The sequence below is a fragment of the Chiloscyllium plagiosum genome, chromosome 1 (genome assembly GCF_004010195.1).
Source record: "Chiloscyllium plagiosum isolate BGI_BamShark_2017 chromosome 1, ASM401019v2, whole genome shotgun sequence".
Classification (NCBI taxonomy): domain Eukaryota; kingdom Metazoa; phylum Chordata; class Chondrichthyes; order Orectolobiformes; family Hemiscylliidae; genus Chiloscyllium; species Chiloscyllium plagiosum.
Genome location: NC_057710.1, coordinates 123437224 through 123452717, shown reverse-complemented (window position 1 = coordinate 123452717; position 15494 = coordinate 123437224). Strand labels below are relative to the sequence as shown.

Sequence of the window (15494 nt, the reverse complement as noted above, 5' to 3'; positions counted from 1 at the left end):
GTACGTGTTGTAGAGGTTCTGGTGTGGGACTGGGTGGACAAAGTCAGATGACATATGACAGCAGGTTACACTCCAACAGGTATATTTGAAATCACAAGCTTTCAAAGCACTGCTCCTTTATCAGGTGAAGTGGTTGTGGGGCTAATTGATATCTGTCAGGTGTGCGCTGTCAGTGACTCCTTCACCTGACGAAGGAGCAGCGCTCCAAAAGCTTGCAGAGTTCTGAGGAAGGGTTATCAGACCCGAAACATCAACTCTGATTTCTCTACACAGATGCTGCCAGACCTGAGCTTTTCTAGCAACTTATTTTTTATTCTGACTTACAGCATCCGCAATTCTTTCGATCATGTGACTTCTGACTGGTGTATACACTTGTGCCTAAATGTGCTGGATTATTATGAACAGTATGCGTTAACCAATTTGACATCTTTGTTGAAGTTTTATAATAAATCAATAATTCTTTGTTAAAGAAACTTGATTAATGAATCTTTTTACCCAAAACGTTATACAGATAAATTATAGCTGTTGGCCACATTGATAACTGGGAAAAACATTTAAATTTACATTGTGACCAGTGGAACAGTGGGCCTAGAGGGAAACAGAGCACTTTTCAAATCTAAATCTTAATGGCATTCAGTTATCATTAACCAAAAGGTCCATACATTATGTAGATTGAGCTCAGAATTGAATTTGTGTAAGATATAATCCCTTGATTGTAGCCCCATCATCTGTGGGGTTAACCTTTTCATTTAGACAATGAAGAAAAACAAAGAGGCATAGAATATGGAAATAAATGGTAAACTGAGTAAATTTTCTAATGCGTAAAGAGATGCCATTTGATAAACGGTTTTGCAACTTAAAATCTGCACTATATTTTTGCAGGGTTTTAAAATATCAAAATTTTAACATAATTTAGGAAATTAATACATTCTGCTCCACTGCTGTCCATATTCCCCACCATACAATTAAGATCTCCACAAACTTTCAGGTGTACAAGCTCACATCCATTTTTGGCAAAACTGAAGATTCTTTGCTCCTCACCAAGAAGCCAATATTAGCTTTAGGGTAAAGAAATACATGGAATATTTTGTTCTGAAGCATGAAAAGGAATCACAACATATGGCTGTTGAAGTCAAGTCAATCATTAAATTGAAGACTTGTTACATAAGAAAAAGGGAAAGACAGTTCATATTGGAAAAAAAATTGGGAAAAGGTGATTTTACTTTATTGCAATTATAAGAAATTCTGTCTGAATTTAGTTGAATGTTATGACTAAGAAGATACATACATCTAATCATAGCAAAGTTAAACTAGTCAGTGGTGAAAATTCTAACATTTCAGTAATAGTTTTATTTTTAAATCTCACCTTTCCCAACTCAAATTGTTCACTGACACTCACTGAGACCACCAAGTCTAACATTGCAAGCACAGCTCCAGGATGTATGATGACTGGATCAGAAGAATGCAAGGAAGTCAATGCATTTTGTAGCTTTACTTCTGTGACAGATTTGGCTGGAAACACAGGAGGCGTTGATACTGCGTGATAGCCTGGTCTACAAAAGAAATAAATACATAGCCATTGCCATGTGATTATTTTGAGTGAAGAGTTACAAAATAAAAATGTCAAATATTTCTATATTTTTGCTGAAATTTCATATTACTCATTTATATATTCCTATTACTGTGCATTTATGCCATTCTGAAGTCAACACTAGCCTTTTTCATCAAACAGACACACCAGAAATAAAATATTGCATGGCTTCTATTTCCTGATACCCAATTGCCCTACTTTCAAAGATTATAAAGAGTGAGATAATTAGATAGCAACTTCAATTTGCAGAATAGTTGGTTCTCACACTTCAAAATGAGTGTCAAACATGTATCCACCATCACTAGAAGATTACATTTCAAGAGAGAATGGTGCTTTAAATATTTCAGCAGGTATTATTCAGAAAACAAGCAAATGCATTTATTGTATTTAAATTTAACCACAAAAAACTGTCTTGCTGTCATATTAATCTATTACCACTTCAGCTTTTGGTTTTAAAAAATCAATATCTTTCTTTTCTTTACATAAGTTATCTTTAAACATCTAACCTGCTGTTGATTTAACAACAAAGGCTTCAAATTGAATTACAAAAGGTGAAGAAACTCAGCAAAACGCACATCTCGTTTTACAATGCTAAATCTATTCATACTTTTCAGCATTCAGATATCTTATTTAGATCTGTATAGCTTCAAACCCTCAATCTCAAGATATCATAAGACCATAAGACATAACAGCAGAAATAAGGCCATTTAGCCCACAAGTCTGCACTGTCATTCAATCATGACTGATACGTTTCTCAACCCCATCCTCCTGTTTTCTTCTCTTAACCCTTGACACTCAAGAACCTAACAATCTCAGTCTTAAATATACTCAATGACTGGCCTCCACAGCCTTCTGTGACAATGGTGAATCTGTGGAATTCATTGTCCGGCTGAAGTTTCTCCCTATCTCCATTCTAAAGAGTCTTTTCCCTTTTCTCTGAGGCTATGCCCTTGGGTTCTGATCTCACCTATTGGAAACATCTTCCCAATCTCTATTCTGTTCAGGCTAATTTTTTTTGTATGTTTCAATTAGATGCCCCTCATTCTTCTAATCTCCATCAAATGTAGATTCAGAGTCCTCAAACATTCCGCATAAATTAAGCTTTTCATTCCTAAGACCATTCTTCTGAACCTCCTCTGAACATGGTCTGGGGCCAGAACATCATTCCTGAGATAAAGGGCCCAAAACGACACACAATACTATAAATGTGGTCTGACCAGAGCCTTATAGAGCCTCAGAAATACATCCCTGCTTTTATATTCAATATTTCTCAAAATGAACCCATCATTGCATTGGTTTTCCGAATTAGTGGCTCAACCTGCAACTTTACTTTGAGAGAATCCTGGATTAGAACTTCCAATTCTCTTTGCACTATAGACTTCCGGATTTTCTCCCCATTTAGAAAATAGTCCATGCCTTGATTCTCCCTACCAAAGTGCATGACCTCACACTTTCCCCCATTGTACTCCCTCTGCCACTTCTTTGTCCACATTCCTCACCTGTCCATATCTTTCTTCCCACCTCCTCAATGCTACCTGTCCCTCTACCTATCTTTGTATCATCTGCAAACTTAGCCAGAATGCCTCAGTTCCTTCATCTGGATCGTTAATGCATAAAGGGAAAAGTTGTGATCCCAACACAGCCTTGCAGAACATCACGTGTCACTGGGTGCAATGAAAAGGACTCTTTTATCCCCACACCCTGCTTTCTGCCAAATGGCCAAGCTTCTATACCTGCCAGCACCTTGCTTCTGACACTATGGGCCCTCGTCTTACTCAACAGCCTCTCTGCGGCACCTTGTCAAAGGCCTTCTTGAACTCCAGGTAAATAACATCCATTGGCTCTCCTTGGTCTAACCTGTTCATTACTTCCCTAAAGAATTCTAGCTGATTTATCAGGCATGACCTCCCCTTGATGAAGCCATGCTGACTTTGCCCTATTTTACTAAACATTTCCAAGTATTCAGAAATCTCATCCTTCACAATGGATTCCAGTATCTTACCCATGACCGAGGTTAGGCTAATCAGTCTGCCTTACTCCCTTATAAAGGGGTGTCACATTAGTGATTTTCCAGTCCTCTGGGACCTCCCTACTCTAGAAATTCCTGCAAGAGTAGCACTAATGCCTCCACTAACTCTTCTATCTCCCTTAGAACTCTGGGGTGTAGCCCATTTGGTCCAGGTGATTTATCCACCTTCGGGCCATTCAGTTTGTCTAGCAACTTCTCTTGGTGCAGGCCACCATACTCAGCTCTGCCCCCTCACCCGCTTGACTTTTTATTACTTGTGTCTTCCACCATGAAGATTGACATGAAATAATTATTTTAGTTCCTCAGCCATTTCCTTGTTCCCCACTACAATATGTCCAGCATCATTTTCCAGTGGCCCAATGTCCACTTTTGCCTTTCTTTGGCCCTTTATATATCTAAGGTGTTATGAAAGGTGTAAGGGGTACTGTACCTTTAAGAGAGTTGAAAGCTAGCACGGACTTAGAGGGGCACAGAGAGTCCGGAACAAAGTAACAATGTAACACTTGATCAGAATACCTAGCACTGGCTGGGTTGCTATGAGACAAAAACCAAATTCAAATTTGGCCATTTAGTTTAAATTATACCCTCAAGATACCAAACTCCAATCAAGTTTGAACATGGTATTTTGACAATATTAAAACCAATGAAATGACCTGATGTTTTGGGGTATAAATATCAGACCGTTTGAACGGTTAGTCAAAGCTGCAAGGAGAACTGCCAAAAGACCAGATGTAGGTTGCTAGTAAGAACGATCTGAGAGATAGCTGTCTGGAAAAGGAGATGGCACAGAAAAAAAAACACTGAACTAGATAGCAAATCTAGAGCTCGACAGCTGGCTGGTTTTGAAATGAGTTTTTTTGGTAAACCTTAATTGGGGTTTTATCAGACCAATATTATAAAGGGGAAGGTAAAAGATAGGTTTAAGTAAATGAGTTGTAAATGGTTGTTAGTTTATTATTCTCTATTACACTTTAAAAAATAAAGTTGTTAATTTTTACTTTAAATAGTGACTTTTGGGATAGTTCTTTGCCTCTCAAATTTTCACAGTTTACAGCACGGGGAAAACCTTTTCTGTGCTGCTGGTTTAAATTAGCAGTGGGTTTAATCCAGTGTCCTAACAGTTTGGGAGCTCGTGCAGGGTTTGAACAATTTTAGACAGATTTGAATAGATTTGGAGAATGAAAAAGCCCAGTGGATTTAAACACTTGAAGGCTAGTGCCCTAGATCTTTAAATAGGTAGATGAGGCAATTTGTTTAATTTTGGTGATTTGTGGTTGAGTAAATTCAAAGTGAAAGAAATGGCTCTTAAAATGGCTAAAGAGGTTCTGGGATTTGATGATGATTCTCAACTTTGACAAAGTTTGGAAGGAAAGAAAACGGTCATACATTTAGAATTAGCAAATAAGTTAGATTTGGGGTTAAACAAGGAGAAAAGTAAAGCTGAAATTGTAAGGGAGTTACTTAAACACTTAGGTGTGTCAGAGAAACAGACAAGTGCAATAGAAGTAGAAAAACTTAAATTATATTGAGGTAAATGGAGATAGAAGATAAACAGAGAGAGGGAGAGAGGATAAAGAGAGAGAAGGTTTTTAGCTGAGCAAAGAAAAAGAAGAAAGGGACAGACAAAAAGAGAGAATTTGAACTTGAAAAGTTGCGACTTAGTCAGCAAAGTCAAGTTAACAGCATGGAGATTAAGAGAGAAGATAGTGATATATACAAATATGTCAAAACTTTGCCACATTTTCATGAAAGATGTTGAAGTCTTCTTTATTTCATTTGAAAATTGGCTAGGCAGAGGGAGTGGTCCAAGGATTTATGTGTAAAGCTAGTTCAGACTAAACTGGTAGGCAGAGCTCGTGAGGTATTTGCTGTGCAGGCAGATGAGGAGTCAAGAGATTATGAAGAAGTTAAACAGGCTATTTTAAGTGCTTATGAATTGGTACCAGAAGCATATAGACAGCAGTTCAGAAACTGAGGAGGAACCAGGTCAAAATTATGTTGAGTTTGAAAGAATTAAACATCGCCATTTTGATCAATGGGTGCGTACTTTAAAAATAGGTAAGACATTTGAGGCTCTCCGAGAGATTCTGCTGCTATAGGAGTTTAAAAACTCACTTCCAGAGATGGTAAGAATTCACATGGAGGAACAGAAAGTTCAGAAAGTGAGAAGGGCAGCAGAATTAGATTAGATTAGATTACTTACAGTGTGGAAACAGGCCCTTCGGCCCAACAAGTCCACGCCAACCCTCCGAAGAGCAACCCACCCAGACCCATTCCCCTACACCTAACACTGCGGGCAATTTAGCATGGCTAATTCACCTAACCTGCACATTTTTAGACTCTGGAAGGAAACCGAAGCACCCGGAGAAAACCCACACAGACACGGAGAATGTGCAATCTCCACACAGTCAGTTGCCTGAGGCAGGAATTGAACCCGGGTCTCTGGCGCCGTGAGGCAGCAGTGCTAACCATTGTGCCGCCCATTAGTAGATTAGTAGATGAGTACATCTGGTGCATAAGACAAGCTTCCGGCCAGAACTTCGTCCTGTGAGGGATAGAAGTTGGGAGAAGGGGAGATTCTAAACTACCAAAACAAGAGTACAGAACACTGGTAAGAATTTATCACAGGTTAAAAAAGAAGCCCAAGAGGGTGGAAAGGAGGTGAAAGGCCTCAGGTGTTTCCACAGTGGTAAAGTGGGGCACAAAGTCACAGTGCTGGTTGTTAAAAAAAAAGGCACTGTGGGAAAAAAATGCGGTGAAAAAAGGTAAGCCAGTTATCAACATCCTGGGGGTTATCATTGACCAGAAATCCAAATAGACTTGCAGCCTCATCAATGGATATAAGAGCAGGTCTGAGGCTAGAAATACTGTGGCGAGTAACTCATCGCCCGACTCCCCAAACCTGTCCATAATCTACAAGACACAAGTCAGGAGTGGGATGCAACACTCCTCACTTACCTGGATAGGTGCAGCTCCAACAACATTCAAGAGGCTTCACACAATCCAGGACAAAGCAGCCTGCTTGATTGACACCTCTTCTACAAACATCCACTTCTTCCACCACCAATGGTCAGTAGCAACAGTATGTACTATCTACAAGATGCACTGCAGAAATTCACCAACGATCCTTAGAAAGCACCTTCCAAACCCACATCCTCTCCCATTTGAAATTACAAGGGCAGTAGATATGTAGGAACACTACTAGCTACAATTCCCCTCCAAGCCATCTGGGAAACATAATCACCATTCCTTCTGTGTCACTGGATCTAAATCCTGAAATTCTCTCCCTAACAGCACTGTTGATCTACTTACAGCAGATGTATGGCAGCAGTTCAAGGAGGTAGCTCACCATAGCATTCTCAAGGCCAACTAGGGATGGGTAATACATGTTGGCCAGCTACACCCACGTCCAATAAGTGAACAGAAAAGGTGGCTTGGAACACAGTGTTTTGCATAGCCTGTGCACCTCACTAGGGAGGTTAAGAAGATCAATGATGTTTGGAACACCAGTCTCCATAAACTTTGCTTCAAAATTGTTTGGAGCTTGGATTCTCTGCTCCAAAGGTATATGGAATCCATCATGTCAGGCAACCACATAGAACAAACAAAAAACAAATGGCAAATCTTTGATTGGCAAGTTGGAATGTTAAGACCACTGGTTTAACAGATGACTTGCAGCTAATTGATAAGGCACACAAGACAGCATTGATTAAGATGGAACATAATTGGTTGAACACTGATACAGTTTCCCTCCAAGAGGCCAAGCTTGTCAAAAGCAGACCAGTGATAGAGGAAATACATGAGCCAAGCATAGGCTTTGCTGCAATTGGCTAGGCTCTATGAAAGATCCTCAGCCTAATTTCACCAATGGGTTCAGAATGCATTGTCTCCATCAGCTACTCAACTAAAACAACAACCAGTTAATTATGAATATCTATGATAAATCCAATAGAGGTGAAAACCAGTTCAATAAGATGCTTCACACTTCTATTATCAGAACTTTCAAGTTGAAACACCTTTACCCCCTTAGAGATTTCAATGCAATAGAGGACGCACATCATGAGACATGGACCTCCCACCCAGATGATGATGCTCTTAGAAAGACATACAAGAACAAAAGCCATTTGAGCTTTGCTACTATGCTGGTGCTTTGTATGGCTAATACTTTCTTTTGTAACAAAGCAAAGGTGTGTTGGGTTATTCAACACACTAGCACCAGCTAGATCTCATCATTATTAGGGATCTCTCTCCGATTAGCATTCTCATTGAACACAGACACCACAGCACATAGTGATAGAGGCCACTCCTGGGATGTGCATCAGGATTAGGATGCAACAGTTGAAACCTTTACAGTCAAAGCAGAAGTGTCACCGTTAACTCATCTGCAATACTGCCTACCTGAATAAAAATCAAAAATTCCTCAACTCAATTGAGCAGGTGCTTTCTGGTGTTTAAACAGAGAAGTGGAGAAGCAAAATGGTTCACACTTTAAGACATCATTTATGAAACCACACAATCAGCACATGGGCAGCAAGAGCTGACTGTTTTGAGGCTAAAATCACAGTGAAGAACATGTCATTGAAGCCAAGTGACCACTTGTAATAATGACAAAAGAGATTAAAGAGATCTGAAAGCACAAGGAACTGCTCAAAAAAAAAAATCCAATACATCGTTGGATGGTGTGTCAATTACTACTGGTTACAACTCTACTAGAATTTCTAGAAATCCTTCGAAAGGGAATGCTTGGGACATAAGTGAAGATTTTTTGCCTTTTTGATTGTATCACGAAAGGAAATGGCTCCAATAAAAACAAAGGCAGGGAAGATTATCAGAGTTGGAGAAGTGGGTGGAGTACTTTGAGAAATTGCCTATCATTGCAGTGTTGATATTGCACCCATAATGTAATTGAGCAAAACGAGTGACTTGCTTCCCATGAGCTGCTAGGTTCTAATGTTAAACCATCTGAACACATCAAGCATGGGAAACTAGCATTCCTGCAGCATCTCCATACAATTGCCGTGTGTGCTGGAGGAAGGGGCCAGTATCCAAAATACAAAGGTTGTGATTTTGTACAAGAACATGAACAACTCTATAATTATAATTGAGGCATCATCCTGTTAAGCATCATTGGAAAAATGATTCATTTATATTGCACTTGTCATTGTAGATGTTATGTAATGCTTCTACCCTAAATCCCGGTATGGTTTTGGAAGTATCAAGATACACAAACTTCTCCGTTCAACGGTGGCAAAAGCAGCATCGTGAACAAAGGTGACCACTTTATATCGTGTCCCCATTGATCTCACAAAGGCATTTAACACAATGCAAACAAATGCAATCTAGTTAAGCTGTTATAAAATACTAGCTGTCCACCTAAGCTGCTCAGGATGATATTCTCTTTCCATAACTTCATGGATAAGGTCAACTTTCACAGTGCAAAATAAGAACCTTTGAGATCCACACTGGGGTGCAGCATGATTTAAAAAAAAAATGCAGCTGTCAAAAGTCTGAAACAAAAACAGAAACTGTTAGAGAAACTCAGCATGCCTGGCAGCATCTCTGGAGAGAAAGCAGATATTTGGGTTCAGTGACCCTTCTTCAGTAGGGTGTAACACAGTTCTGTCCTGGTATGCTTCTAAATATTCTTGTCTTTACTGCTATCACATGCCATCAAGCATCCTCTACCTTCCCATTGAGGATGTCTATTTACATGCCAAAACTGACAAGGTATTGCAGTCAAAAAGCATGGTGTTGGAAAAGCACAGCAGGTCAAGCAGCATCCAAACAGCAGGTGGTTTTGGACCTAAGCCCTTCATCAGGAATGTGTGGGGCAGGGGGTGCTGCTGATAGATAAGTAGGAGGGTGGGGTCGGATTATGGGTGGCAGAAATGGAGTAAGATAATGCACTGTATCCACAGACTAAAGGTAAGGACCAGTGGGTTCTATCCTTGTTGTGGTTGGAGGGATGGGGTTCAAGGGCAGAGGTGCAGGAAGTGGAAGAGATGCAATGGAGGGCATTGTTGCTGACCTGGGAAGGCAAATTGCAGTCCTTGAAATAGGAGGCCATCTGGGATGTCCTGGAGTGGAATTGCTCCTCCTGGGAGCACATACAGCAGAGATGGAGGAATTGGGAGTAAGGGACAGCATTTTTAAAGGGGGAAGCGGGTTTCTGGGAGGAGGCCCTATTTCAAGAACCACAATTTCCCCTCCCATTTAGTTATCAATGCCCTCCAGCGCATCTTCTCCACTTCCCACACCTGTGTGTTTGGAACCCCACCCCTCCAAACGCAGCAAGGATAGAACTCCCCTGGTTCTCTCCTTCCACCTCACTCGTCTCCAGATGGTGCGTTATCCTACATACTTCCGCCACATACAATCAGACCCCACCTCCAGAGATATATTTTCCTCCCTATCCCTATCAACATTCCATAAAGACCATTACCTCTGCGACTCCCAGGTTAGGTCCACACCTACGAACCCACCCTCCACTCCGGGCACTTTCTCTTGCCACTGCAAGAAGTGTTAAAGTCTGACACTCCCCACTGCATCCTCCCTCCCCCTCACCTCCATCCAAGACTCCAAAGGATCCTTCCACATGCAGCAGAGACTTTCCTGCACATCCAAACACCTCATCTACTATATCCATTGCACTCGATGTGGTCTCCTCTACGTTGGGGAGATAGGATGCCAACTCGTGGAACATTTCAGGAAACATCTCTGGGAGACACGCACTATACAACCCTACCACCCTGTGGCCGACCACTTCAACTCCCCCTCCCACTCCACCAAGGACATGCACATCCTGGGCCGCCTCCTCCGCCAAATCCAAGCTACCCAACGTCTGGAGGAAGAACGCCTCATCTTCTGTCTTGAGACTCTCCAACAACATGGCATCAACGTTCTTTATCTCCCCTCCCCCACCTCATCCCACATCCAACCCTCCAACTCGGCACCACCCTCTTGAACTGTCCTACCAATCCATCTTCCATCCCATCTATCCACTCTATCCTTCCCTCCAACCTATCACCATTACCCCTCACCTGCATCTACCTATCGTCTTCCCAGTTACCTTCCCTCCCCAAACCCCTCCCAGGCCTACCTCATCCTCCTATTTATCTCTCAGCCCCATTCTCTTCCCACCAGACTGCTGGTGAAGGGCTTATGCCCAAAACGCCGATTCTCCTGTTCCTCAGATGCTGCCCGACTTGCTGTGCTTTTCTAGCACCACACTTTTTGACTGTGATCTCCAGCATCTGCAGTCCTCACTTACTTTCTCCTAGAAAGCATTGCAGCCTTGTTCATCTAAAATTCAAGACAAAGGTGAGCCAAGTCTTGTTCGAAAAGATTCTCTACACTGATGTTGCTGCACTAGCACTCCATACTGAGGAACATGTTCCGTGAGAAATGGAGAAACTCCTTCATGCTTTTAAAGAGAATTTGGTCTGGTCATATTGCAATACTGCCTCTATCTGCAATGACAGTGAGACACTGGAGGTTGCAGACCCCTTCACCTAAGCCCCAGAAACATCCAGAGTTTGTCAACTGAGGGTGAAATAATACAAAATGAAAAATATTAAGCTGTTATGCTCAACAACATAAACGTGTGTGGGGAATAATATCATCCTGACTGAGTATACCAAACTGCAAGGCTACCATCCTGCTTCCTTAACCCACTCCACTGCAGTGACAAGATCTGGAAAACAACTGCTAGGCAAGAGAAATGGCTGAAAATTTCTACCTTCGTGCTCTCATACAAAACTTCAGAATCTCTTGACAGGAAAAAGTCACCAGCTCAAAAGATCCCAGTTTGTGCTAACTCCATCTACCTCCACTAATTGTTAATACAATATAATTTTTGTTGGCTCATCTATATTGATTGGAATACTTTCATCATAATACTCAAGTAATGAGTAGAAACAAAAGGTTCAGCTAGCCAAGAAGTGGGCCAAAGAAAGCAAAGGTCAGCAAATCACCACCTTCTCAGCCACTGTCTTGCTCCACAACAAGTGCTGAAAGTTGTCAAAACAGATGCTTAAGTGACACTGGGTCTACTTAAAGTTGAAGACCATGGCACAAATCAGCACCTTAGGAGTTGCAAGGCTACTACAGGTTGGTCACTTTGGATTGTATAGCAACTTCAGTTATCATTTTTGGCTTCCTTCTTCCAGATAAGTTCATACCTCAATTAAGAAAGTTTAAACAAAATGACTTTAAAGCTTGTTCTTAGGTTGGGCAGGTCCCAACCAATTTTAGAACAGTGGACTGCACACATCAAGAACTAAAACTTGAATGCCTACTAGAATTGGCATTGAAATGCTTGACAAAATAACTGGTTAGGTACCTTACTGGTAGATGGCCATTCACTGCTCATGGCTTACCATATTAATATAAAAATCTAGGGTCTCTCTTAATGGTTCGCTCATGTCCTTCAGGGAAGGAAATCTACCATCCTTACCCGGTTTGGCCTATATGTGACTCCAGTAGCTGTGTAGTTGACACTCAAATACTCTCTGGCCAATTGGGGATGGACAATAAATGCTGGCCTGGCCAGTGACGGGCACAGCTCATGAATGAATTAAAAAAAATTTAATATGATGATACCACCAAGAAACCTGCAAGTCCCATCATCTTGTATTAGTTGGAGGACAGCAGCATAGAAAAAAGCAAGACAGATTTTTTTTTAAATAAAGGAGAACATACATTAATCACTGATGATGATAGAGGAGTGAAAGTTACACAACATTAAAAATATGAGGTACATCAATATTAGAAAAAATGGGCTTAATTATCCCTACTGGGCTAATACCTTTTTCTGGACAGAACTGGAGTACTCCAAGGAGAGGGAAGGGAAGTCTCATGTGTCAAACAAGGCGGAACTTGTTCAGCAAGACTATAAACAAAAGAAAAAGCAAACATTGTTGGACAAAGATTGTTAGGAAGAAGAAATAAGCATAAGTTTGTTAGTGGAATTACAGCTAAGATTGCAAATTGGTTGGGGAAACAATTTGAAAAGCAGGACAAAAAGCAGTTTAAAATGGATGAAAAAATGTAAACAGAAAAAAGGGATACAGACATTAGAAACAAATCAAGTTTGAGTAGATATGATTATAAACATTGCAAAAAGTGAGTAAGAAATATGTGCATACATATAAAATATACATTACTACACTAAATATACTTCAAAAGTTGGAACCCGTTTCAAGTGCAAGGAATTTAAGTTTTGCATTTTTTAAAACCATGCAACCCAAAAAATGCTTTGCCAGCTTTTGAAATAGCAATGGATTACTAGAACAATCTTGAATCAAAATACAAATTCACACAAAAAAACTTGCACATTGGCTGGAAAATATTCTTAACTGAAAATAGTTACCAGTCGGGCTCATACACAAGTGTCAAGATTCAGCTGAAACCATTGAATGCATTCTTTAAAATTTGTACTCGAGTAGAGTTAACTCTTAAACTAACATACCACTTCCACTTGATACTCAGTCAAGATTTAACAAAATGCATATACAATATTGGACTTAAGTGTTCATGGCATTGTTTTCAGGAAACTGGGAAAACTAGGATAACAATTATTCTTTTTTAATAGAATCCCTAGTGGAGAAACAGGCTATTCAGCCCATCGAATCCAAAATGACTCACCAAACAGCATATCACCCAGACCCAACCCCCACTGCCCTATCCTTGTAACCTTGCATTTCCCATGGCTAATCCAACTAACCCACACATCCCTGGACACTATGGGCAATTTAGCATGGCCAATCCATCTAACCTGCACATCTCTGGACTGTGAAAGGAAACTACAGCACCTGGAGGAAACCCAGAGACACCGGGAGAATGTGCAAACTCCACCCGACAGTCACCAGAGGCTGAAATCAAACCCAGGTCCCTGGCACTGAGGGGCAGCAGTGCTAACCACTGAGCCATGGTGCAGAATCTTAACAAGCACAACAACCAATTCCAAATGGCAATAATCACTCCAGTGTAAATGATATGGGATAGTAAAATTACGCAGGTACTCTCTGCCACTTCACTGAGGAATTCATGCAATGATATCTTGGGTTTATAATCAATAAACTATTATTACATTATTCCATTATTACAAATTCAGCCAGTAAAACATTTCTCCTTTGCACACCAATGATCTCAAATTTGCTGCCTTGGACAATGTCGCTAGTTTAAGTGATACGCTTACCACAAGTCATTGTGCATTTATCGACAACCTGGAAATAGTTTGCTTATGTTTTCACTGCTTCTTTTCAACAGCTGTAAGACCTACATTATTATGTTCTAACTATATATTTCAGTGTCAGATTACTCAATCCTGATCGCTGGGTATGCCCAGCTCCATGGGCAGTACGGACTCACCTGAAGTGATAACACACTATTACACAGACAACAGGGAGGGTCCTGGGAATCCTTAACATCAATTGTAAACCCACGAGGTTTCATAGGATCAGGTCAAACATGAATAAGGTAACCTCCTGCTAATCACCATCCCACCATGTCACTGCAATCTGATAAATGAGCAATCCTCCAAGTTGAACACCGCTTTGAAGAAGCACGAAGAATGGTGAGGATACAGAATGGGAAATACATTGAAATCACTGATACCAACAGCATTTCAGTAGCACCACCTCAGACTGAGTTGAACAAGTCCTGAAGGACAGCTGCCAGGCAGGGCTGGTGGCTAGTGTGAAATAGCCAACGTGAGAGAAAAACCTATCAACCTACCGACTCCAGATTCTTCTTTCCATGGCAAGGTTGGTAACGGTGACCCCAACACAGTATCAGTGCATATGCAGTCCTGTCTTCACACTGAAGATGCCATCAACCATGCCAAATTAAATAGATTCAGAACAAAGGTACAGCTCTAAACTATTTGAGGTGCTATGAACCAATAATACCAATCACAATCATCACTGGTGTTGTCCACGCCATATTAACTGCAACAGTTAAAGGCACCATCCTTCTCAAGGGCAACGGAGATGGACAGTCAAATAAGCTGGCTAAGTCAATGGCAAACAATTCTCATTAATGAGTAAATCATGAATATTCTTTTTCTCTAATAATTGTGTTCACCAATTAAATCATACACATACCTGGGAACACAATTATCTTTCCCCAGTTTACAATAATTTGTAAACAAAACATCCCATACACTACCAACTCCTTATTGACTCTTCACCATCAATGCAGGTCTATTCACAAACATTCCTGTTTTCTCTGCAGATGTACTAGTTCTAATCCAGGAATTCCGAACGTTAGCACTACTGATCTACTAAAAGCTAAGTACATCACATCCACAAAATTTACATGGCTAATCTGGTGTATCATTTCCTCAAGTGCATCTTCCAGGAAAGATCTCTCTCATGATTCTTTTTATCATCTTGGCTGGGCAATTAATTACAGGAGAAAGTGAGGACTGCAGATGCTGGATATCAAAGCTGAAAATGTGTTGCTGGAAAAGCGTAGCAGGTCAGGCAGCATCCAAGGAGCAGGAGAATTGACGTTTCGGGCATGAGCCCTTCTTCACGAATGAGGAAAATGTGCCAAGCAGGCTAAGATAAAAGGTAGGGAGGAGGGACTTGGGGGAGGGGCACTGGAAATGCGATAGGTGGAAGGAGGTTAAGGTGAGGGTGACAGGCCGGAGTGGGGGTGGGGGCGGAGGCGGAGAGGTCAGGAAGAAGATTGCAGGTTAGGAAGGTGGTGCTGAGTTCGAGGGTTGGGACTGAGACAAGGTGGGGGGAGGGGAAATGAGGAAACTGGAGAAATCTGCATTCATCCTTGTGGTTGGAGAGTTCCTAAGCGGAGGATGAGGCGCTCTTCCTCCAGCCGTCGTGTTACTATGGTCTGGTAGTGGAGGAGTCA

At 41.1% G+C, this 15494-nt stretch overlaps 1 protein-coding gene across 5 annotated transcripts in view; it reads right to left on the bottom strand.

Annotated features, from left to right (window-relative positions):
• The window catches only part of wdfy3 (WD repeat and FYVE domain containing 3), a 402022-nt gene that overhangs the window by 223846 nt on the left and 162682 nt on the right, over positions 1-15494 (bottom strand). For 4 of the 5 annotated variants that reach the window (XM_043696098.1, XM_043696088.1, XM_043696116.1 and 1 more), the window contains 2 exons: positions 12427-12510; positions 1367-1553 (listed from right to left, as the gene is read on the bottom strand). In XM_043696098.1, the coding sequence (XP_043552033.1) occupies positions 1367-1553; positions 12427-12510 (271 nt within the window). The remainder of the gene's footprint in view (positions 1-1366; positions 1554-12426; positions 12511-15494) is intronic. The other variant, XM_043696127.1, reaches the window with a different exon arrangement.